The 24527-nt window shown below is 39.6% G+C and overlaps 1 protein-coding gene across 1 annotated transcript in view; it reads left to right on the top strand.

Moving 5' to 3' along the window:
- Window positions 1–24527, top strand: part of veph1 (ventricular zone expressed PH domain-containing 1) — a 91738-nt gene that overhangs the window by 45582 nt on the left and 21629 nt on the right. Inside the window, exons 7-11 of the mRNA XM_074641678.1 lie at window positions 3332–3552; window positions 5614–5835; window positions 7106–7476; window positions 12102–12241; window positions 13077–13211. Coding sequence (XP_074497779.1) covers window positions 3332–3552; window positions 5614–5835; window positions 7106–7476; window positions 12102–12241; window positions 13077–13211 — 1089 coding nt within the window. The remainder of the gene's footprint in view (window positions 1–3331; window positions 3553–5613; window positions 5836–7105; window positions 7477–12101; window positions 12242–13076; window positions 13212–24527) is intronic.

The following is a 24527-nucleotide window of genomic DNA, read 5'->3' as shown; positions in this document are numbered from 1 at the left end:
AAAACAATCAATATCAGTTTAAGTGTACGCTATATTTAGAATAGTTTCACCGCTTGATATTAATGCTCTGGACATCATATAGAGCACCTCTAAAGTATAACTTACTAACTTAAAACCTTTAGTAAAACATCATATTACAGTGGAGACACTAGTTGTACAAACCAGTAACAAGTATACAATAGGACATGCAGTATGTAGATGTTTTTGTACTCGGGGGGGGGGGGGGAATATCACTTTTGATGCTGAAATTCTCCACAGTTACTCCGTTCAGACAGAAAATTTGAGATTTTTGTGATTAATGTGCTCTGGGAAAGAAAAGCACACATTTGTGCACACAGCAGTGTCTCCATGGGGCTTGTTAGTGTTCCAGACTGCAGCTCCAGAGGAAGCAGAGAGATCAGTGTGCTGATGGACAATCAGGGGAAACTAAGTGACCGAGCAAACAATGAAAGAAAGAAAAAAAAAAAAAAGTTAGTTGGCTGAGAAAGAATTTGGCTTGTCGCTGGACCAATGGAGTGTTTTCATTTCTTTCCTTTTTTTTGTAAACGCTGAATCATTCGATATTGAAATTAAGTTTTTAAACAGATAACTCCTGCACACAAGCACATGTGCTACCGCCAGAGAAGTTGGGCTCCCAGTGTTGTTGGAAATATGATAATCTTTCTCAAACGATGTGTTTATGTGTGTGTACCTGTTTATGTATTTAGTGCACACATGATGAAGAAAGAACTGATTTAATTCTCCAGATCTAATTTATATCAGATTGGCACTCTACGATGAGGAATACCTGTTACTCTGCCATCATTTTTTGGAGAACATTAAAAGTTATAATTAAAAGCAACAGTTATTTTTTTTAAACTTCCTGTTATTGTGCTCTTTTGCAGCATTTTACATAAGAATGCAGTCATGAGTTAAACGAGTGATGTGTTTAGGACATCAAATCAAGGCCAAGTGCTTCTTCCAGACAGTTAAACACGATCTCTGACATTTGATGATTAAGGAGGGCTTCATATGACCTGGCAACTTTTAATAGTATTACTGTAAAAATGTCTCACTTGCAAACTGTAAACGATGCAAGTTCTTCTTATGCTGTAATGTTTGGAAGTATTCTCGTGAGTCCTTAAATAGTAAAATCGTCACAGCAATAAAAGGCTGAACTGTGTGCACATCCTTGTGAAGTCTGTGTACCTGCAGCCGGCACACCAGGCGCCCAAACTCCTAAATACCTACTTGGCATGTTGTTACAGTATAAAGTCAAGTTGTACCTTTTCTGGCACTTTTGGCATCCACATATAAAAATAGTGTTTGAGAGTGCTTGTGAAACATGCCCGAACTGTGCAGTCACCGCATTCTTCTCTCCTCGTTACGAGGTGTGCTTGAGCTCGGTAAGCGCAGGTTGGCTCGGTCTGTCTCTCTGTCCCTCCATCAATCAATCAATCAGTTGATGTCTCTCAGTCAGACAAGGAGAGGAAGGTCTTTTTTTTCAGTCCAAGCAGTGTGAGTTTTTACAAGCATGGAGAATCCTGTTTTTATTTTTGTCCACAAATGGTGGTTTTGTTGGCTTTTCTGCCCTAAAACAAAGCAAGAGTGCTGTTAAAGAATCACGTCACCTTTGTTCATCTGTTATCACAATTATTCCTGCGTTGACAAGTTTATACCACTTTAAAACACGTCTTGTTTTTGTTAAATAACGGGTTAGGATCCAAAATGGGTTAGGATAAAACCTCACAGTGTAAAGTTATAATATGCAAGAGTTTTGTAATAAACAATGTATACTGATACAAAAATAAACTCTCAATCACTTATAACCCACTAGAAGTGTGTGGCAGTGTCTGTATCTGCAGAGACCCTGCCCTCTACCTGTATTTTCTCTTTTTTACTAATTTTGCTGTGTTTGTGACCTTAATGTGTGTCTAGAAGGAGCTTTTGTGCCCCACATGGGCGTATAACCCCCAGCCAATAACCGTGCGCTGTGTGTGCAGCCCGTTCAGGTCGTCAAATACCGCTGTTTGCACACCCCTTGGTGTCTAATACCGAGGCACAAGTATTATACAGTAAACCGGAAGTCTGCCCTTCGGCTGCATTCATTTAAAATTCGGCAACTCTGTATTTTCCCGCAGGGTTGTGCACTGTTTTGGTCGTGTTTGTTTGTGCTTTAGAACGTTACCGCCGTGAAACAATCAGAAAATAGCGTTTTATTTCTGTGATTCATTGCTTTCTTTTCACTAACGGCGCTCCCTCTCTTCATTCACTCTATAGCTCTCTCGACCATCGCTGCTCTCTCTCTCTCTCTCCCTCCATCGCTTGTTGAGCCGAGGAGGATTGGCCAACTTTGAATGCTGTGTGTTTACAAACAGCAACCGACAACGGTTACATATTATGTCTTTAAAGGTACCACCTGAACGGGCTGCACACCCTACGCGCTGTTATTGGCTGGGGATTATACCCCCACGTGGGGTCCGAAGGCTGTTTGTTGACTTGCAGAAGTGTCCCGAGTAAATCAAAATAATAAGAAAAGAGAAAATACAGGCAGAGGGCTGCAGGGTCTCTGCAGAAACAGACACTGCCACACATCTCTAGTGGGGCATAAGTGATGATTGAGAGGGATTATTTTTGTATCAGTCTATACATTGTTTTTTGGTTAATTCTTGCATATTATACCTTTTAAGTAGTGATTAAATGAAAGTACATGTTGCGTTTACAGGGCTATATTGAGTATGATATTGCATATTACAGGAAATGGTAAATATAAAATAGATGTATGAAGCTTCCTTTGAGAATACAATAAATATGTGTAGCAGAGGGTTAAACCTTGTGAAATATTATTGTCAGGGGGTGAACAGATTGTATATGCTCATATACATTTTACACAAAAACAGGCTGAGAATGATGAACTGTCTGTGTTTTATTACACAGAAATGCCAAGTTTTCTGACAGCATGTGTTTGTGTTTAGTATTGTTTGTCCTGATTTAGAAGCAAGAAAGTTGCACCAAACCCCCCCCAAACTGCTTGGAAGTGTAAAACGAATGTGTGTCAAATTAAATTTTTTCACCAAAACACATGTATTGACACAATATTTTCAAGCCGTCCTATAACACAACACTGGTTCCATTATTAGTAATTTTCAGTGCACTCAGAAACAACCAACAACATTAGAAATAACCATTAAACTGGATGGGGTTTTGTAGAATAAGTCAACTTGTTGGTAATCTCATTCTTTCTTTTCATATTTCTTTGTTTTGTTTTATGCTGGGACCACCATGAATCATAACACCAGATATTATGATTTTAACATCTCGTCTCTCTCTCTGTATTGTCTCCTTTCTCCAGACTCATGCTCACAGTGTGTTGGTCTACCTGGTGTCCTGTCTGGGCAGCATGGAGCACAGCTTTCACCACACACTGCTGCTGGAGATCAGAGCTCTGACCGACCGCTACCCTTCTTTACTGGGAGGCTGCGGTAAAGACATCTACCGGATGAGCAACTCGTTCACTGCTATAGCCCGACTGCTGGGGAGAAGACTGGAGGAGAGCACTGCCATGCACTGCAGGTTAGGAGACACACATTTACAGGCTATGTTTTCATCCTCTTGTGTCTTTTTTCCCTCTTGTTTATGATAGATGGATGGATGGATGGATATAAAGTGTAAAGTACTGAAATTTAGAGGTGCTGGTACGCATTCTTTTTTTTTTTATCTTTGAACATTATCTAAGCCCTTGCAGCCCTAGCCCTATCTTTTAGTAAAAACACCTAAAATAATATACCCAAAATGAATCAGGAATAGCTCCTCAACCATAAGGCTGATACGCGTATATCTGGTCTCCTTTGAAAGGTAAGACGCTAATGAATATGAATCCATTGTAAGTAAACTTAACTATATTACCATTCCAGAGTAAATGGAGATGCAATGAAGGAAAAACTAAGATTTTCATTCTCACCTAGTATAAAATCTAAATTTCTAGTTTAATTTCTTGTTTCCAGCAATACCAAGCATGATATTGTACTTATGAGAAAATTATCACAGATCTTTTGATCACACCTCGTTCTTACATTCACAAAGTTTATATCTGTACGACTTTATTGTTAAAATACTTCGTAATAACACAGTGTGGATAACATGCAATAGGTTTACAGATTCTGAAAGATAAAAACCTCTGGTTTTCAAAACAGTGTAACATTAATTTCTTCTATAAATAGATGATTATTGGGACACCAACAAGTAGTTCTAGACCACTAGAGATTCATTGTTAATGCTGACAAATGTTTTTGTTCATATTTTTATTGGTGCTTGTAACATAAACTGTCCGCTATTTCCTCACATTATTTAAAGGAACTGACAGCCTATTTTCTTAACCAGCTTCTTACAAAGACTGATGGGTTTGTCTGTTTTTTATTTTGCCTGTGTTTTCATCACTGGTTTGAAGTTGGAAAAATGTGACGTCACGTACTTTACTTCACCAGTCAGCAGTTAGGGTCGTTTGCTTGTGTTGAAAGGCCACTGTTGATCAAATCTGATTCAATCTGCACACAGCTCTGATGAAGCAAATTTTGAAAAACTAAACTTTGATTGTTGCTTATTTACTCATTACCTTTTTAGGGGCTTTAAATGTTGTTGATAAATGACATAGGATAAATCATGCCAGTTGTAAACAACTGGATTGAGGAGCAAAATTGATAATGAAATCCGTATTAATTAAATAATTTAAATACTGTCTCCTGTTTGAAACACGGGGTGTTTGTATAAAAACGTACCTGATTTATCTGCATGTAACAGAGAGTAGAGTTTTGAAACTTGCACAAAGCCAAGATAATACATATACTGAGCCCACACATTCAATCAATTTGTGGTACTAAAACCTAAAACATCTGGGTTTGTACGAACATAATATTATTTTACGTATGTCTAAGTCTGTCCTCCAATGACTTCTTTTATATCATTTCTATATTTACAGTCATGAAAAGTGCTTCAAAATGCAGTATGCACGCCCAACATGTGCATTTGTTTGTTTCTGTGTGTTAATGTGCGTAAGTCGACTGGGATTGATCTGGCTGCAGCGTGGGAATGACACGCACAGCTCTCTCCGAAACAAGAACATGATGTGCAGGATTGGAGGATTACAAAGTCTTTGCTTGGGGTCTTCTGGAAGAAAGATAGAGGGAACGAGGGATTGAGAGAGGCAGGAGGGTTTATTAGTGAAAGAGCCGGGGGTGAAGACAGAAGAAAAACAACAAAGGGGGCAGTTGGACGTCCTCTTTCAGCAAATAACTGGACTGTTTAATGAAGTTATAAAGGCCACTTGTGGGGAAAAAAATAGGGACAGAAAGAAAGAGAGAGAGGGGGGATAATTCAAGAGCAAAAGAGAGGAGACAGGCACCATAGTGAGGGACAAAGAAAGACAAAACCAAGTGAGGGAGAGAGACACGTGGGGTGAGAGACACAGAAATAGAGCCAGTCATCGTGAGAAAGCGAGAATCACAGGCTAGCCAGAAGGGGAGGGAGGGAGGCTACTGAAATCCATCCAAATTTGTCTGTCCAGCTTCATCTCACGTGCCCAACACCACATGCAATCTAACCCTTTGCCCTGTGTGTGTTTATGTGTGTGATCTACAGGGTGGATGAGGCGTGCCCGCCGTCTCCCTGTGCATCTCTTCCAGGGGCAGGAAGGGGGTCAGAGCAGCGGCTGCAGGTGAAGATCCAGGCCTTTGAGGAGAAAATGGGCGAGGAGGGGGGACAGGGAGAGGGGGAGGAGGCAGAGGACTCTCCTGCACCCCAGCGACGCTACAGCCTGAGCCAAGCCGTCAGGGAGGAGAGACGAGAAATGAGATTCAACAGGTCGGTTAGTATGTAACATGCACTGTCACTGTGTAGCCTGGTGGATTTTATTGATTTCCAGTCAAATTAACAAGAAATCCTTTGAGCCAAGAAGTCACTACTCGGTTTCTGTTTATAAAAGAAAACAAAAGACACACTATCCAAAGATACAGAGATACTGTTTATTAAAATAAATTAAAAATGTTCATACTGTATGCTGAGAGAACACAACATGGAAGCTCAATCTTGTTATTTACGTTGCAGATTAGTGAGTTTGACGAGTGAGATAATGTTACAGTTTTTGTTGTGTTTGCTTTGTACTCCCAACACATTTGAAATTTGAAATGAAACAATGACCGAATGTTAAAGTGCACACACTAGATGACAAATCCTTAGCAAGGAATGACTGGCTCTGTGAATCTTGGACATCAGCAGAGGTATCTTCTGGGGTCTTTTTGCCTTCAGTCTTGTCTTGAGGAAGTGGATCAACTCCTTAAGGGTCACAATAACTACTTTTGTAGGACGATACAGTATATTGTCCCTGAAATAATTGCAATAAACAATATTATTATTAAAGACTAATTTATGCCACTGATATAATGATAACATAATAGCATAATAATGCAAGTACAGACGAGGGGACAGAAGCAGCGCGACCAGAAATGACAGCAAAACTTGTCTCAGCATAGTTTTTTCTGCCGACTTAGGCACTGTGAAAAAAACTCGCCCAAGTCTTATAATGGTAGGGAAATCCCTGCTGTTTATTCTGGCATCATGCGCATGTAAACACAACGGGCAACATCAAGGTCAGCAAAAATGATCAAGGTCATGTCCATATATCGTACAATAAGTCGATAACTTAATGTACTGTTTCTGCTGCAGTATACAACAATGTTTTGTCGGAAAATGACATTAGGTTGTCCGAAAATTAGTGCTGTCAATCGATTAAAATATTTAATCGCAAGATTGTCCATAATTAATCGCAAATTAATCGCACATTTTTTTATCCATTCAAATAGTCCCCTTAAGGGGAGATTTGTTAAGTAGTTAATAGACAAAAAAAAGATGCTCAAGCAAAGGCAGACACTGATTACAAAACATCAATATCTTTAGCAAAATCATGCTTATGCCCACAATACTCCTGCCATGCGTTGAAATTCAGACATTTTGCTGTTGTATGTTTTTCTCTTAGTTGTTACAAAAGCATTGAGTGGTTTACCCACCAAACCATGGAACAAAACCAAACCCTGGAAACCACTTTGTCAGTTTTCATTTTCTGGTCTCTCTTTAGGTCAAAGAGCCTGGCCCTCCACGCTGTACGCTCGCGCTCCATCAACTCAGACACTGGGGAGGACGGTGAATGCTTGGAGCCAAGCCCAGACAACATCTTCTCCAACACACTGGTGAATTCACACTCAGAAAACCAGGAAGCCCTGCCCTCTGAGAGGACACCGACGGGTGACGACTCGCTGCTCATCACCGCCGCCCTGGACAGAGGGGTCAAAGAGGCTGAGAAAGGTCAAAGCAGAGTAAAGGAGGAGGAGGAGCAGGAGGATGATGACAGACTCTTCGTCCATTTAAGAGACAATATGGAGACCATCAGAGAGTTCTGTAGAGACATGGTGCAGCAGATCCCCATACCAGAGCAGTGCACGATAGAAGGTAATGTGAACATGATAAACAGCATGCGTTTCTTTGAGATAAGTACGAGAGATAATTTTATGACAGTTTTATTGGTTTATGCAGTAGGTGGAGAAGAAAAGTGGCGTAAAGAGAGCCGGCAGAGGGAGGGTTTGTGTGACCTGCTGAACCTGAAGGAGATTACACTCCGACGTGGTGTCTGGGTTGATTAATGATGCGGTATAAATTAACCTCCTCTTCCCCTCTCCACTTTCAGTCTTTATCTCATATACACAAACACTGAGCCCCAATCAGACAGGGATTTATTTCTCTAGGGGGAATAGTTCTCTTTTAATATTGCATGTGTTGATCAGTGAATATAATCCCGTCCAAAGGGCACATGATTTTTCTCCTTTTACCCAAGTAATCATTACAGCACCTCCTATAATTTATATCCTGTCTGGACAGACACCATATATTCTATATGGTATCTTTGACTTTTTGCGTGCGGCATCAGCCCAGCTGGTGAAGAGGATCACATGATTTTCCTGTGCAATATCTCTGTTATGAGTGGCAGTTTTAGTTACTGACGAGGAGCACAGCAAGTATTTTTTATTTATTGTTTATCTCCCCCTAGAGACTATTAGCCCCAGATCAGGCCTTTGATTTGACATTGAATAATTATATTTACATTCTCGTCTTTGTCCCCCCATCGACCTCATCCATGGGTTTACATTATACGCAAGCCACCATGCAAAAAACTAAGGCTGACCTGAATGCTTTGAAACTTCGACCGTTGCCATGGTATTCAACCTCCAAATCACTATTCGAAAGCTTCATTTTTAAATTTTCTATATATAAGTATGTAATAATAATGTATAGATCCCAAAATAGCCCATGAAATAAGAAATAATCCCACAACATTATTCATATTCAACATTAATTATTATTAGTTATTCTATTCTATTAGAGGTGTGTGTACAGTAGTGCGGCAGCGGCACTGTTCCAGGCACTGAAACAGAGGAGATGGAGACAAACAGACAGAAAAACATGCACAACAAAGCTTTCAATAACTTTGAATATTTCTCACTGAAGCTTCGAAGTCCAAAAAATGGTATTCGGGACAACCCTACAAAAAACAAACACAATGCATGAAAAGATTTTGGTTGATATCTAATCTTTGCAACTCAGATTCAAGACGGTATCACCTTAAAGGGGTCAGTGTGATCAATTTATTGTTGGTTTCGGTCTTTCCATGGGAGTATTGCCAGGCCTATCCTTTTATTCAGCTGCAGTGAACTTGTACTTGTTCTTAATCTGGAGGGAACAAATGTACTCTTGCATAAAAAACTATGAGCCAAACTGTGTAGGGCAAATGTCATGGAGCTAATTTGTTAATAGAAGAACTAATCAAGGTATAGAGGCAGAGAATTGTTTTGAAGTGGGCAGGGTTATTCAATTTAGATACATCTATATAACATAGTCCGGTTTAAGTAGAAACAGATGAATGTTATGTATACATCAAGTACAAGTATATGTCGGTGCAGATTTCTGTGTGTGCACGCATGCTTTCATACCTTAGTTGTAGCAGTGTGCGCTGACAAGAAAAAAGGGGGTCAAGCAGTTCATGTGAAAAAACAATGAAATGAGAAACCTCTTGCGTCTCCAAACTAATCTAATCCACTTTCTCAAACTTTTTAATCCATTTTCACATTTCCCCTCTGAATCTTCTCATATTCAGGGATTTGATATTTTATTTTCGTTCATGTGATTTCTGCTTATTTTCCATTTTTCAATTCGATTTGCTCCACTTGATTTAAGACTTCATTGTCATCTTGTACTGTGGCAGCGGCTGTTCACCTTTCCCATATTGAATTAGATTTTTTTAAACTTGATCCAGTCCCTCCTGAAATGATGACTTAAAGGGATAGTTCGGGTGTTTTGAAGTGGGGTTGTATGAGGTACTTATCCATAGTCAGTGTATTACCTACAGTAGATGACGGTCGGCACGCCTCCAGTTTGGAGAAGCAGAGAGGAGTTACCGCACGGAAGCACAGCGATTTACTGCTGTGGACGGGGCCCAGCAAAACATATTTTAGCCACCTAAAAGAAAGGCCCACCTAAAAAAATCAATATCAGTTTAAGTGTTCTGGTCTGGTGCACTTCAAAACACCCAAACTATCCCTTTAATGGGATGTAAATCATACAGCTGACGGCAACCGACGGCAATATGGAATATGCATTTGATACATTGAATACACGTATTGTACAAGATAGACACATTTAGACATAAAATACATTAAGCTGGGCAATAAGACCTCTGGTACTTTACACACCTGTTAGGGTGTATGCACAAATTCAACAATACACACCACTTCACACTTAACAGCACACACAGTACTTAAATAAATATGCAATTGGACAGTATACAAACCTTTGTGTATTCCTTCGTCTGAGCCATCTGCAGCAGTGAGCCCCACCTATGGGGACACGGCCTCAGTCTTTTGAACATATTAAGAACAGACAAAGCTCTCTCACACGCACGCGCACATACACACACACACGACATGAGAGGTGATGATATTGTGATTGACAGGAGAGGATGTTATTGCTCCGTCTTTGGCCTTAATGTCATTTTAACTAAGAGGCAGCCACACACACACACGCATGCACACGTGTATAACAGGAAACGAGAAAAAATAACAAACTCCTCCTTTGGCCTCTGGTTAATTGATAAAATCTGAAAATGAATGTAAATATACAGTTGTTAAACACATACACATGGACACACCTTCATCCCTCCATCCATAATTGGTGCTTTGCATTTGCTCTCTTAGTATTAAGCACTGAGGATATGATGTCACAGGTGGTCTCAGCTGGATGATGTCATCATGCTGCTGGCTGACCTACGCATGAGCTGCTGACCCTCCAATCTCAGGGGATGGGGATTACACAGAAGAGTGCGTGTGTATCCGCCATCCAAACATCTACACACACACATGTTGACACAAAAAATAAACAGCGTCACCGACTGTCGGATACAAACAAACTGTCTAAGAAACACACGCATGCTAACGAGTGAAGTAGGATAAACAGACACACTTTGTAGTTCACACACACACACACACATTAACACAGTTTCAAGCATTTCTCTTTCACAATGTCTCCTATGGGTTGAGATAACCTTGGTTTTGTGCATTTTTGGTTTTGTGCCCATGTCAAGAATAACAAATTAAGGTTGTTTTTAAATCACTTTGAGCCACTTCAGTCTAGTAGTTTCACTTTGTTATTAAAACTTGTAGGAGATATCCAACATCGCTTTAGAGTTTTTACAATTTTATGACTCAAACTAGAAGATGTCTGATTCATTTAACCATTTAGGGAATGGCACTTACTCACTTTCTTTGAGAGTTAAATGAAAGGTAAACCAGCACCTCTACAGTCTGTAAAAAAAAAAAAAAATGTGCTGTTTCACGGGGGATTCTGTGCCGCACTTTTTCTCAGCTGGAAGCAGTTGCCAGACAATTAGTGGCGACTCCATCGTAGGTGGAACTGTAATTTTTTGCCTGTGTATATAGCCTGCTTTTTGTTCATATGGATGTTTGCCTGTCAAAGACTTTATAGATAAAAAACGTTGCATCAATTTAAATTTTGGGAGCTTGCAAATGTCATTGGGTTTCATTCACAAACAGTGCATCCACCCAAATTTGTTACATTTTACACATAAATCCAGGATTCATCAATATTTCTTACCTGAATTTGTTTTTTCTGCGAACAAATTTAAGCACACACCTTTTGACTAAATGCGAAGCAGATTAAAACCACATTAATTAAAAAGGCTTTAATGTTTTATTGATACTTTATTAATTTTTTGCCTATAATGATCGGCTACTCCCACCAATTTCTACTGCCATGAAATTGTGCATATGTAGCTAATGTTCAGGCGTGCAATTCTTTTGATGATTTGTTAAGGGGCCATGCTTCTCTCTGACAATAACTTCACCGCAAAAGTTGGCCGGTGTGCTTTTATTATGAATCTGATGGTAATTTTGCACTCACACTTATTACAGCTGGGGTTGAATGTGCATACTATCCACATTCTCAATCCTCTCATCTAAACTTCCACAATTAAGTGAATAAACTTATTATCAAAAATATGTAATCATTGCTTTAAAAACAGAAGAAATCCTGATCTTCTTTTACCAGTGAAATCAGCAGTGCTGCATAAAATCCATTTTTAAAAGCTTATCATACAGCTAAAAGAACATCCATATCATTTTACTTTGTCGTTATGGCATACAATAAAAATTAAATACTAAAATGAACTCCAAAAGAAACCATTATATAATTTTGATCTCCACTCTGATGATTTTCTTGTGAAGCACAGAAACATGAAACAGTCACTGGTTTCTCCTCCCAGGCTGAGAGGTGGGAGTTCGTGGGAGGTGATGGTGAGAAGAAAGGACACTCTGATGATTACGAGACGCAGTGTCCTTGCATGCGATGAATCACTCTGTAAATATGTTCCCAAGGTTACACAAGTCCACATGTGCAAGTGGCAGAGAGAAGCACACAGAGAAAGAGAGCTAACTGACTCTGATTTAGCTTTTCAATTTGAGCATGTGCTAAATATTAATTTAGACATTTTTATGTGTTTTGTGTGACAGATTCAAATCGAGGATGTGTGGCCAAGCTGTCGTTCTCCTGTCCTCTTAAGGGCCACTACTGTCTGTACGCCAAGTCCTGCTTCAACCTGACCAGCCGACAGCCTCATCTTTGGATACACATCATGCTGCTGCATCTACAGGTGCACACAAAATGTGCTTCTGGTTTGCTCACTGAAGTTGTATTGCATTGCAGAGCAGAAAGACATTTTGTTTTTATTATTTTTTATTTAACCTTTATTTAACCAGGAGTAAAATTCATTGAGATAAAAAAATCTCTTTTCCTAGAGTGTCCTGGCAAAGAAAGGCAGCAGTATAGTTACACGGTTGCAGGCATAAAACACACACTTCCAAGTCTTTTAGAAGCACTTTAAAGACATTCAGTAAGACCAGCTCTTGAAGATGCAGGTCATTTTGTAATTGATTCCAAGAAGAGGGAGCAGCATACTTGAATGCCCTTTTCCCAGTTCAGTACGGACTTTGGGGACAGTTAATAGGATTGAGTCCTGGGAACGAAGACAGTAACTTCCTGTACTTTTTTGAAGGATGTAGGTCCGTAGGTAGGACGGAAGAAGACCAAGAATAGTCTTATAAATAAGAAAATGTCAGTGATTCAGTCTACGGGTGGGAGCAATGGTGTGTAAGGGCTTTAAAATGTGTAATTAATCTCCCTGGTAGACGGTATCCAGCGTGCGTCCCCCTTACGAAAACCTTTCATTTCACAGTAAAAATATAAGCTTTGATTTAAATGTTGATTTTGAAAGCTTCCTTGTCATATCTGTGAATATATAAAGAGCTTAGCAGTTGTGGAATATCCTGGAATGCAAAACGCTTTTGCATCTATTCAAATGTAAAATGGTAAACAAGAGTAGCTTTGTTTTCCCATACTTTTCCTCCGTCTTTATCCAAACCACATCTTTGTTTTACGGGGGGGGGTTTTGTTTCCCTTCTGTTTTCTTTTCTCTCTCTTTCAACCAGAGTAAATCGAGTGTCGCACTGGTCTCCAGGGACGAGTGTGTCCAGAGGCTTGCTTCTCTTTGGGAGAAGACGCAGTTGAAAGGAGCTCACAGCTTCCACATGGCTATGACGCAGCACACCACCCCACACAGGAAGGTACTGGACCACAGTGTCTGTGTGTGTGTGTATGTGTGTGTGCGTGCATGCTGCTTCCCCTTGTCCGTCTCCAGCAGAGGGGATGAAGTCATCGGTAGTGAAAGAAAAAAAGAAACTCCAACATAGGAAAGTGGCAAAGTTCAACATCCACTTTGTTTAAATATGGAACGCACTAAATGGACAGTTCTGTATACAAGGCCTCTGCTCACCTCGACTCCTCATCTTAATCGTGTGTGTGTTTGTGTGTGTCTGTGTGAAAGATTGAGTTACAGAGCTTGACTAAACGAGAAAAAAACGAAGTGTGTATGTTACGTGTGTGTGTGTGTGTGTGTGAATATATGTGCCCATTTCAGTGTCTGTTTTTGTAAGTGCGTGGATGTGGGTGGTGTTCCTCGTGCTGCCCCTTCATGATGTGACAAGCTAAGTGGTCGCTAGGAAATAATTAGACCCACAAAGAAAATACAGCTGTGGTTTGTCTTTCTTTAAACGTGTGTTGTGGCTGCAATCAGATGGACCAGCTATGGTTACCATATGGACCATGAACATACCCTGTTATTCATAAACACACACACATACATGCACACACCAACTGTACACAGGGCAGCCGTGGTGGAGGAAGTATTCAGATCCGTTACTTAAGTAAAAAGTACTAATACCACACTGTAAAAATACTCTGTTACAAGTTAAAGTCCTGCAAAGAATGTAAGTATAATCAGGTAATTGTATTAAAAGTAAAAACACTCAATGCAGAAAAATAGCCCCTGTGACTGTTATAATATACTATTATATATTATATCATTAGATTAATATTACTTATACGTTAATGTAAGGCTGGCTAAGCAGGATTTTACAGTTGTAGTTGGTTAAGGTGATGCTCTTTTTAACTATTTTGTATACGACTGCAACTAATGATTAATGATAAATGATTAGTCGACTGATTGTGTGGTTTGTAAAAATTCATAAAATAGTGAAAAATGTCATTACAATTTACCCAAAGCCCAAAGTGACACCTTCACAATGCTTGTTTTGTACGGCAAACCTCAAAATTATTAATAATATATATTTTTTTATATATGATTAAGAACAGCAAATCCTCAAATTTGAGAAGCTGGAACCATGAAATGTTATTTTTAGTGACTAGTGACTAAAGCGTCAAATATTTCTAGTGAAGTAAAAGTATAATATTTCCCTCTTAGATATAGTGATGTACAAGTAGAAGGTGCCATGAAAAGAAAAGATTCAATTAAAGTAGTAAAGTACCTCAAATTTCTACTTAAGTACTTGAGTAAATGTACTTAGTTACATTCCACCACTGCAGGGCAGGAAGACTCATGCTGTGTGACGCTCAACGGTTCAAACATGGTCGTAAACTTCTGCTTTTACTGTTTTCGCTGTATCAGGCTCCAGTAAAACTCTGATTTATGTGCTTAGCCAACAGTAAAATATGTTGTTCTCAACTGGCCCCAACTGGAACACTCGTACCGTAAAGGAATAGTTCGACATTTTAAAGTCTGCTTGCTTGAGAGTTAGATGAGAAGACCAACAGCTAGCCTCTGCTGCACCTCTACAGCTCACTAATTAGTCTGTTCTATTTTGCTACACAGACAGAAATGTAAAAACTCTAGATGTACCGACATGTGGAAGCTAGCGTGAGACTGTAAAATACAGGTCACTTCCTGGGGGATGTTTTTATGCACCAGAATGCTTTTTAGCCTTGTGTCAAATGCTTTTAATGTAATACAGACACAGTTTGTGCTGTAGGATTACTTGTGTTTTGAACAGACCTGACAAACAGCCTGAGCTGCTTTTATTGTGATGTGATGATCAGAGCTGGCATTACAGTTTTTCTCAGTCGCTTTGGTACATGTCTTGAATCATCCTTAACAATTGCAAAACAGTAAGTGCGTTTCTTGAAACAATTCGTACAAACAGCACCACGCAATGGATTACCAAATCAAAATTTAAGTCAATGAACATGTCAGTGCCATCAGCATGACAAGTACTTGTGTCATTGCTTACAAACGAGGTAGTCAAAATGCCTAGCCATGTTTTCAATAACAGTGTATTATGTCAGTATGTTCTGATGTAAACTTTGGCTAAGGTTTTGATGACGATGGAAAATGGACAAGGCTGCACTGTTTGTATTGTAATTTGTCGACACACCATGTCTTTGCGATACAGAGAAGAAAAAGATAACACTGTTTGACAGCACTGCATAGCGCGAAGGGAAAAATAATAAATATTAGAAATGTAATAGGGCTGTCAATCAAAATATTTAATTGTGATTAATCACATGATTATGCATAATTAATCACGATTAATCACATGTTCTTTATCTGTTCAAAATGTACCTTTAAGGGAGATTTGTCAAGTATTTAATGCTCTTATCAACATGGGAGTGGGAAATATGCTTGCTTTATGCAAAGGTATGTATATATTTATTATTGGAAATTAATTAACAACACAAAACAATGACAAATTGAAGAAACCCTCACAGGTACTGTATTTAGCATTAAAAAAATGCTCAAATCATAACATGGCAAACTGCAGCCCAACAGGCAACAACAGCTGTCAGTGTGTCAGTGTGCTGAATCAATTGCATGTGATTATCATAAAGTGGGCATGTCTGTAAAGGGGAGGCTCGTGGGTACCCAAAGAACATGACAGTGTTTCCTCACCAAACTTTAGTGCAAGTTTGGAGCGTATTTAACCTCCTTCCCGACAAGCTAGTATGACAAGCTTGTACCGATGGATTCCTTAGGTTTTCTAGTTTCATATAATATCTTTAAAACTGAGCCCGCTACAACCTCCGAAAGATCGATTGTGTTAATGCGTTAAAGAAATTAGTGGCGTTAAATCGATTTTGTCTTATTATCGCGTTAACATCGACAGCTCTAAAATGTAAACATCTGAGCTATTTTATTGAGAACTGGTTGATTATTGGGTCATCTAACGCTTCACACTATCACATTCATTAGTAAAAGTCAAGATTCACCTGAGAGCAGTTCATCAGGACACATTTACAGATAAAGTCAAATGTGTATAAAATATGCTGACAACTGGTTAAACTGGTTGTAATGAGATGTAATGACGCAGACTAATACCGACCCAGTGAGTTTAATTTTCCAGGGAACACTAAGAAAAGCCATAGAGAACAGAAGATGAGATTCAACAGGCCACGACCTTTACTTCCATCCATATGCTCTGTATTTCCTCTTTGCTTTTGTTCCCACTCTATTAGTCCTACAGCCTCACTCTTGTCACCGTCAGCCAATCAGAAACACATGTAGTGGAAGATGAGGAGAGAAGAAATGCAAAAGGGAGGAAAGCTATTACATACATGAGACAGAAAAGGTTATCGATTATGTCTGTACTGACAGGAAGATTTAAAGGGAGACTACAGGGCTTTATGAGGCTTCAGAGATTTAGGAGGGAGTTATATATGGCCTCTGGCTACACAGTTTAGTAGTTTTATGACAGAGATAATAGAAAGCCGGTGTGAGCAAAGATGAGCAGGATGGAGGAATGTAAGAGCTTCAAGGATGGATGTGAGATAGATACAGTAACAATAAAAAGGTAATAGGTTTAAAGCAGGGAAATAGTAAAACAAGCTTAAGAATTGGTCAGGGGTCAAGAGATAAGGATAATACTAAGAATAAACTTAAATGAACTCCAGGAAATTGGAGAGCCGCACCAGCATTGCCACAACAGACATAAATCTGTACGAGGGAGGAAAGTGGAGATTGGAGGATGAAAGAAAAGGATTTTATGGGAAAAGTAATGGGCACAATATGTAAAGAACATGCAGGTACTGAGTGATAAGATAAAGCATGGAAAGCAAGGAAAAAGGGAGAGAGTCAAATTTTAAAGAGGGGAGAGGAAAAAGAGATGGAAGTAAAAAGAAAGATGGTTAAAGGAGAAGAAATGAAATATGTGTTATAGGAAAAACAAGAAAAATGTGGAGAGATTAAACACTGATGAAGGAGGAAGTAAACATTCAGGTTGAAAAACACAGGAGGATGATGGGTGATCGAAAGATTGTGAAGAGATAGAATGAAAAAAGAAATTGTGGAGAGGATGTGGCAAGAGAAAAGAGGAAAAGAGGGAAGACATGGCATGAGATATGATGGTAGCAAAGTGGAAGATACTTGACAAGTATTGTTTCACCTTCTGTCTTTAGCCCGGAGTGAGAGCGTTTTGTTGACACAACTTTGGTGGAGATAAAGTTTGGTGGAGGAAGAGGATGAATACCAAGAGATAGAGTAAAGCTCAAGACTGAGACTGGGATTAGATAAAGACATTTGGGGAAGAAAAGAAAAGGACAGGATGGCAAGACGGAAGCAAAAAGACTTATAGGATTTGGTTTACATATGAGAATTGTTGCCTCTGTCTGTGCCAGCTTTAAATGGCCTTATAATATCAGGACATCATCCATGTATGCCCAGACAGGGTTAGAAAAGTCAAGAGAGACAGAAATAAAGCCTGTGCCTTGTTTATTGCCTTCATCCACTCCCCTTTCCAACACTCCCACGTCTCATCCATTCACCTTTCTCCTGACTCACACTCCCCTCTCTACTCCTCCTCCTCCTCTTGCCTCTACCTCCCACTGTCTTTTCTCTCTCTCTTTGGTCCGTTTATTCAGGAAACCTCCAAAAAGTGTCTCGTCTACTGTACCTTCCTCCCCTTTTGTCTCATCCCGTCCTGTCTCGTCTCATTACAAGTCGCCTTTCCTGTAATTTTATCTCTTCTTGTCTCGTCTCCTCTCATTTTTATCTCTTCTTGTCTCCTCTCCTCATTTTTATCTCTTCTTGTCTCCTCTCCTCTCATTTTTATCTCTTCTTGTCTCCTCTCCTCTCATTTTTATCTCTTCTTGTCTCCTCTCCAGGTTCAAATTAACTGATACAACCTCCTCAACGAGACTAGCATGTCGTCTAACTGACTTCAGAATTGTGTGCCATATCTTAAGTTATTTAATCAGTTAATGAACGATTATTTAAAGGGAAAAGTGCACTTTTTTTTTCTTCACCTTTTCTAAAACTAGAATTAACTCAGAATATGTTTATTTTTCTAGTATATTAACGTTTTATTCAGGTTTTTAGAAAAGTACTCCACCAATTTAGCATTGCACTCCATTGACTCATGATGGACAGGTTTTTTTTAAGATTGAAATTGATGCAGCAAAACCAGAGATATCATCTTTCAACATTCAACATGCTGAATCGGCTGATAAACCTCCAACACATGCAGACTAGAGCCAACGGTGCGGGACATACCAAAAAAACTAGGCAGACAGACGCTCACCGACGACCCAAAACTGTCCAACGGCCGACCGTCAGCTTGGTGTGTCAGGGCCTTAACTCCACAACCCCAGATTAGTTTTTCAAACTCAGATTTACATTTTCAAACTTGTAGTCTTGAGCCCCTACCAACGCTGACTCAAGTGACATCACTTGAAGCAATTTATCAGACTTTGAAGACACAAAAGTCTTCATACAACTATTTTTACATATGCATTAGAACTCCCCAGGACCTGTAAACAGACTTTGATGTGTAAAATCGGTGGAGTTCACCTTTAAATAAAACAATTATAACAATAGGTGAGACAACAAGGATAGCAGTGGAGGTATCTCTTCCTACTGACTTATCTTTATTACGTTTTCGGGTTTTCCGTCCATCCGTACGTATGACCGTCCGTCCGGTCTTTTCTCATCTGATGTTTCTCATAAAATGTTAAAGCTGATGCCTAGTCACTTGAATAATGTCACTTTTAAGTGTTGTCTTTATGGGGGGAAGTGTTGCAACCTGTTTTACTTAGTGTTTTCTGTTTAGCCTCTAGGTTGATCATTGGTTGGCAGGCATCTGTGTTGCTTAGCGGGCTGAGTCTTTGTAGACAGGCTCTTTTGTTCAGCTCTCTCCCTCTCTCCTCCCTGCTGCAGCAGTACCTCCGTGATGCTTGGTATCTGATATACATTCATTCATTCATTTGCTTCAATAAACTTACGTACATGCAGTAAAACTTATGTTCTGGTTGTGCCTATTATTAGGTTCGGTGTTGATCCAGCCATAACTGATTAGAGTTTGGTGATCAAAAGTCAAGGTCACTGTGTCCTCATGTCTGTCAACATCACGCGATGTCTCAGGACCGCCTGGAAGGAATTTGTTCAAATTTAGTCACTGTGACACTTTTATGGCCATTACTCAAGAATTCATATGCTAATTATGACAATTACACACAAATGTCTAATAGGATAAAATGATGAATTGATGACATTTTGGACAGACATGGATGTAAACTGCAACTTGACTGGTTGGCGGAGGCATACAACCACGAGGCGGTAATTCTAGTTTTCTCATATGTCCATAAAATAGCATTTGAAAAACTGAACAAAAGAATTTTGTTCTGAACATCTTTTTCAGATTCAGTACAGCTCTCCATCGTTGCTGTTGTGGTCTGCCTGCAGTTGCAGTCAGTCATGCGCAGTTACAATCTTCCATCTTGATCAAATTATAATGATGATCTACAAACAGCGATGGGGGTCGGGGGCGTGCAGTAGGAGAGAGAGGGGGCGTACTGAAAGGGTAAAGGGGGTTACATGAGGATAGACAGATTATAATCCAGCCATTGTTTCTTCATCTCTTTATTGAATCCACCTCTCTGGTCCCGATGGATCGAATATGGGCTTGTGTTTGTCCACAGCTGCCCGTTGCCCAGCGGCACATTTGTCACTCTAAACACAGTGACTTCTTTCTAAAGGCTCATTAAAACCATATACAAATCATTTACGGCTTGTCGGCTGTGTATTACAGTGTGGTGAGCCTGGCACACACAGACTTTAGTTTGAGGTTTTCTTAATGGACTCAGGAAACAAATGCACACATGAGCTATTTTACTCATTTGATTTAATGATTCACTTCTCATTGTGTTATGCAGCAGATTCGGGCCTCGTGCTCACTGATTTATTCTTTCCACACATTGTTGCTCAACTTCTGACTCACAGTCTGTCTTTCACCGTCTTTCCGCTTCTGTCTTTCCTTTGTTGCTTTTTAGAGAATAGATGTAATGTTATTCATCAGTAAACAATGTTAAAGCTATTTTAATTAACTTGGCATTTGTTTAAGCCTTTTTAATCCTTAGAGGCTCTATTTTTATTGTCTCTTCTGAGAGCCAAGACTTGTTGAAATGAAGGTCACCGTGTACATGCCAAAATGATTCAATGAGTAAATGCCAGGAGCAATTCCTGTTTGTCAGCCTCAAGAGGTAATTCTTCCAGGCACAATTTGACTTTAATAACTTGTATCTGTGTAGCATTAGGTCCATTTCCTTGAATGAGTAACCTGGATTAAATGTTTTGTGTCCAAAATGATCACCATGAAGTGGAGGAAGTATTCAGATCCTTTATTAAAGAGGCTATAATCAATGTTTATTTAATAGCCATGTATCAGATGTGAAAACAGTGCAACATTGTGGACACTTTTAGTAATGAACCTACAGAGAATTATCACCTGAAAAAAGCTACTCTTTATGGAGCTTTACAGTGAGTTTCAGCTCATTGTTTAGCTGTTCGGCACACAACTTTACTGATTTGGTTCACTCTCACTGCTCTCATATTGTCGTTTTCAGCCGCAACAAGGTCTAAAAACCCTGTACACTACCTGCCCAGCAGCAGCCAGCAGTCAGCAGACAGACACAGTTAGCAACTAGCTGGTGAACATAGCAGAGCCTTTAGCAGCTAAAGAGACACATATTTCCCTCAGGAGTTGGTAGAGACCAAAAATAGAGCTAAAAGAGGAGTGAATATTGGACTTACATTCATCAGGTTCTCAGAAACACGACTCCAAATGAATAATAATGTTCTTTCTGTTATCATTTTTTAAATTTCAAGCAGTGGGCAACGGCCGGTTCTGAAAAGGGAAGCCAATGCGGAAGTGCCTTAAACTTGCATTCTTTCTAAAAGCCAGCAGGGGGCGACTCCTCTGGTTGCAAATAGAAGTCTGATTGTATAGAAGTCTATGAGAAAATGACTCTACTTCTCACTTGATTTATTACCTCAGTAAACATTGTAAACATGAGTTTATGGTCTCAATCGCTAGTTTCAAGTCTTCTTCAATACAGCATGATGTTCATTTTGTAAATTATGGTCCCATTTAGAGTCAAATAGACCATAAAGCAGGGTATGCTTTAGGGCGTGGCTACCTTGTGATTGACAGGTCACTATCACGATGTTGTCTGGTCTGGAAGTTGTCCGTGTTTTCGTCTTAAAACCGTAACCCTTTCACAGTGTGTTTTCAATTCATGAAAATTAATATTAACATTCTGGTCACCTAAAAATATCTTATTCAGCGTTCGGTTGTGCTTAGCTTCACCCTCTCGTGTCACTTCTGGTTGCAAAAAACTAAGATGGCGTCGGCCAAAATGCTGAACTCAAGGCTTCAAAACGGCAGTCCACAAACCAATGGGTGACGTCACAGTGACTACGTCCATTTCTTATATACAGCCTATGGTCTCAAGCTGAAACTGAGATAACCCTGATGACATCATTAGAGTTATTATCTCAGAGACTTCTCCCCAGTTTACCTTGCGACTGTTCGTTCTAAACAACAATGTCGGCTCCTAAAGAAGTTAGCCTAGATGCTGCAACAGCATCAGTTATATCAGAACTGGAGAGTATGTCTTCATTGAAAGAAGAACAAAGAAGGCTTTTCTCGATGGAAAAGATGTTATTGGCTCTTCTCTTGACTGGCTTCAGCAAGAGTTTGATTGACAGATGGTTCATCCAATCACCTGCCAAGTATCTTTTGGAAGAAACAGCTTCCAATGACAGCTTCTCAGATGGTTCTGGGAAACTAACTATTTGGCGGGTCAGGTTACTCCCCAGAGCCACATGAAGACATTATTCAGACTGAGTAGTACTCCTTATGACGAGTAAACTGAACTTCAGGTGTAAAATTGGTGGAGTGCCCGTTTAACTACATTACCATTTGGTAGTAACATCTATATGAATGTTTTTTATTTTAAAAGTTCATCATGTGTTTTTTATGTGAAATTCTAATATGCAAAGTAACTACTAACTACAGCTGTCAGATAAATGTAGTGGAGTAGAAGTATAAAGTAGTATAGTATGGAAAAGTACCTCAAAATTGTTCTTAATGTTTTAATTTCTCTCACTTGTTTTCTCTATCCACTCACTCTTCTATTTGCTCTTTCTTTCACCTTGTCATCCACCTTTCTGTCTCTCATACTGCCTCAGATTTTTCAGTAATCAGGATTTCTCACAGTTGCAACATGTGTCTGCCGAAGACCACTCAGTCCCCTGAAACGTATCAGACTAATGATGTTCGCGTAAACCCGCAGATCTCTCTCAGCAACACATGGTCCTGGTTTATCTGTATCCGCAGGCAAAGCCCTTTCACCTCAATTACAACACAAAGAAAGGCTCTGATGTATGGATGAATCTAAATGCTCTGGCACTCTTTCAATCACATGTGTGCTTGATCGTGGTGGGTACTGTGTGAATGTGTGTGTGTGTTGAAACATGGGTTCAGTGGTGCAAATGGTAAAAAGACACATAAAGAAACAGCTTTCAAATTTGCATCCTCATCGCTCATTAACATCAAGGACTGCCTGAAGGGGCATGGGTCGAAAGGTCAGACACACTGGTAGCTCAGCCATCACAGCTACCTGTTTTTCTTATACTCCTTTAAATCCAGCTCCCTCTGGGCGTTTCACGTGAGTCTAACTTTGCCGTGGTGAGAAATACTGCTCTCATTCTTAAATGGATCATCAGAAAATGTGAAAGCGGTCAGGATATTTAAATGATAAATAAATATTTGAATTCATTATAGAAAGATTAGGCTAAACAGCAAATACATACACAGAAATACTGTGGGTGAATGTACATTAGTACAGAATGAACACACACGCAGGAGAATGACTGCTTCTTTGTCATGAAGACTGATGACAGTAATCCATCATCTCCTTAAGTGTTCCTGTTTTTCACCAAACCTGCCTAAGATAAATATGTATTATCTCCTGGGCTTAACTGTCACTGACGTGTGTTTGTGTGTATTTAAATGAAGTATAACTCTTACCATGTGCAGGGGGTCTTCAGGGATATGTTTTGGTTTCCATTACTTTCTATGACACACACACACACTGATGCACAGTTGCACAGTCCATAACTGGAATGTGACGGTTTAAAGAACCTCTTAGAGAGGGTCACTTATCATCTGTGTGTATATGCTTGTGATATGTGTGTGTGTGTGTGTGTGTCTGCATGTACAGCAGCTTTAACAAGCTTCAACAGATTTCTGTGGGCTGGACCTCTCCTGTAAATTCCCATTTTGTTTTCCTATTTCTCCTCACTCTTTGTAGTAGTAGAAACTAGAGAGAACAGGGGGGAGACTCTGAGCCAGCCCATGGGATCAGAATCAGGGCTGACGCATCAGTATTAGATATATAAAACTTAATACTGTAAATAAACGTTCCTATTCCTTCCCCATATTGGTTGTTTCAACTGAGAACATCAGTTGTCAATACAGTAGCCAGCAGCAGCAGCAAACAAAGTGAGCAGAGCTACTTTAGTTAACAAAAACAAATATCATCTTTGTTTTTTGCATCTTTCCACCAGACTTCTAAAGTGGTGCTTTTGGTTAAAAACAAAGACTGTATATAAGAATTGGATGTCACCGTGACGTCACCCATTAGATTGTGGACTGCCGTTGTGAATCCTCGAGTTTGGCATTTTGGTCGTCATCATCTTGTTTTATTTGCAACCAGAAGTGACATGAGACGGTGGAGCTAAGTACAACTGAATAAGACCTTTTTAGGCGACCAAAACTTTTACAATTAACTTTTGTGAATTGAAAACACATTGTGAAAGGGTTAAAGGTGTAAGACGAAAACACAGGCCGGACAACGCCATGGTAACGACCTGTCAATCACAAGGTAGCCACGCCCTAAAGCATACCCTGCTTTATGGTCTATTTGACTCTAAATGGAACCATCATTTACTAGATGAACATCATGCTGTATTGAAGAAGACTTGAAACTAGCGATAGAGACCATAAACTCATGTTTACAATGTTTACTGAGGTAATAAATCAAGTTAGAAGTAGGCTCATTTTCTCATAGACTTCTATACAATCAGACTTCTTTTTGCAACCAGAGGAGTCGCCCCCTGCTGGCTATTAGAAATAATACAAGTTTAAGGCACTTCCTCATTGGCTTCAATTTTTAGACACGGAGTTGCCCACTGGTTAAAAACCACATTTGAACTTAAGTATTTTGTTCAAGCTGAAGATGAAGAGTAGGTGTTT

The sequence above is a fragment of the Sebastes fasciatus genome, chromosome 7 (assembly GCF_043250625.1).
Source record: "Sebastes fasciatus isolate fSebFas1 chromosome 7, fSebFas1.pri, whole genome shotgun sequence".
In the NCBI taxonomy this organism is placed as follows: domain Eukaryota; kingdom Metazoa; phylum Chordata; class Actinopteri; order Perciformes; family Sebastidae; genus Sebastes; species Sebastes fasciatus.
The sequence above is the reverse complement of the archived record's forward strand: the minus strand, read 5'-3'. Positions and strand labels throughout refer to the sequence as shown.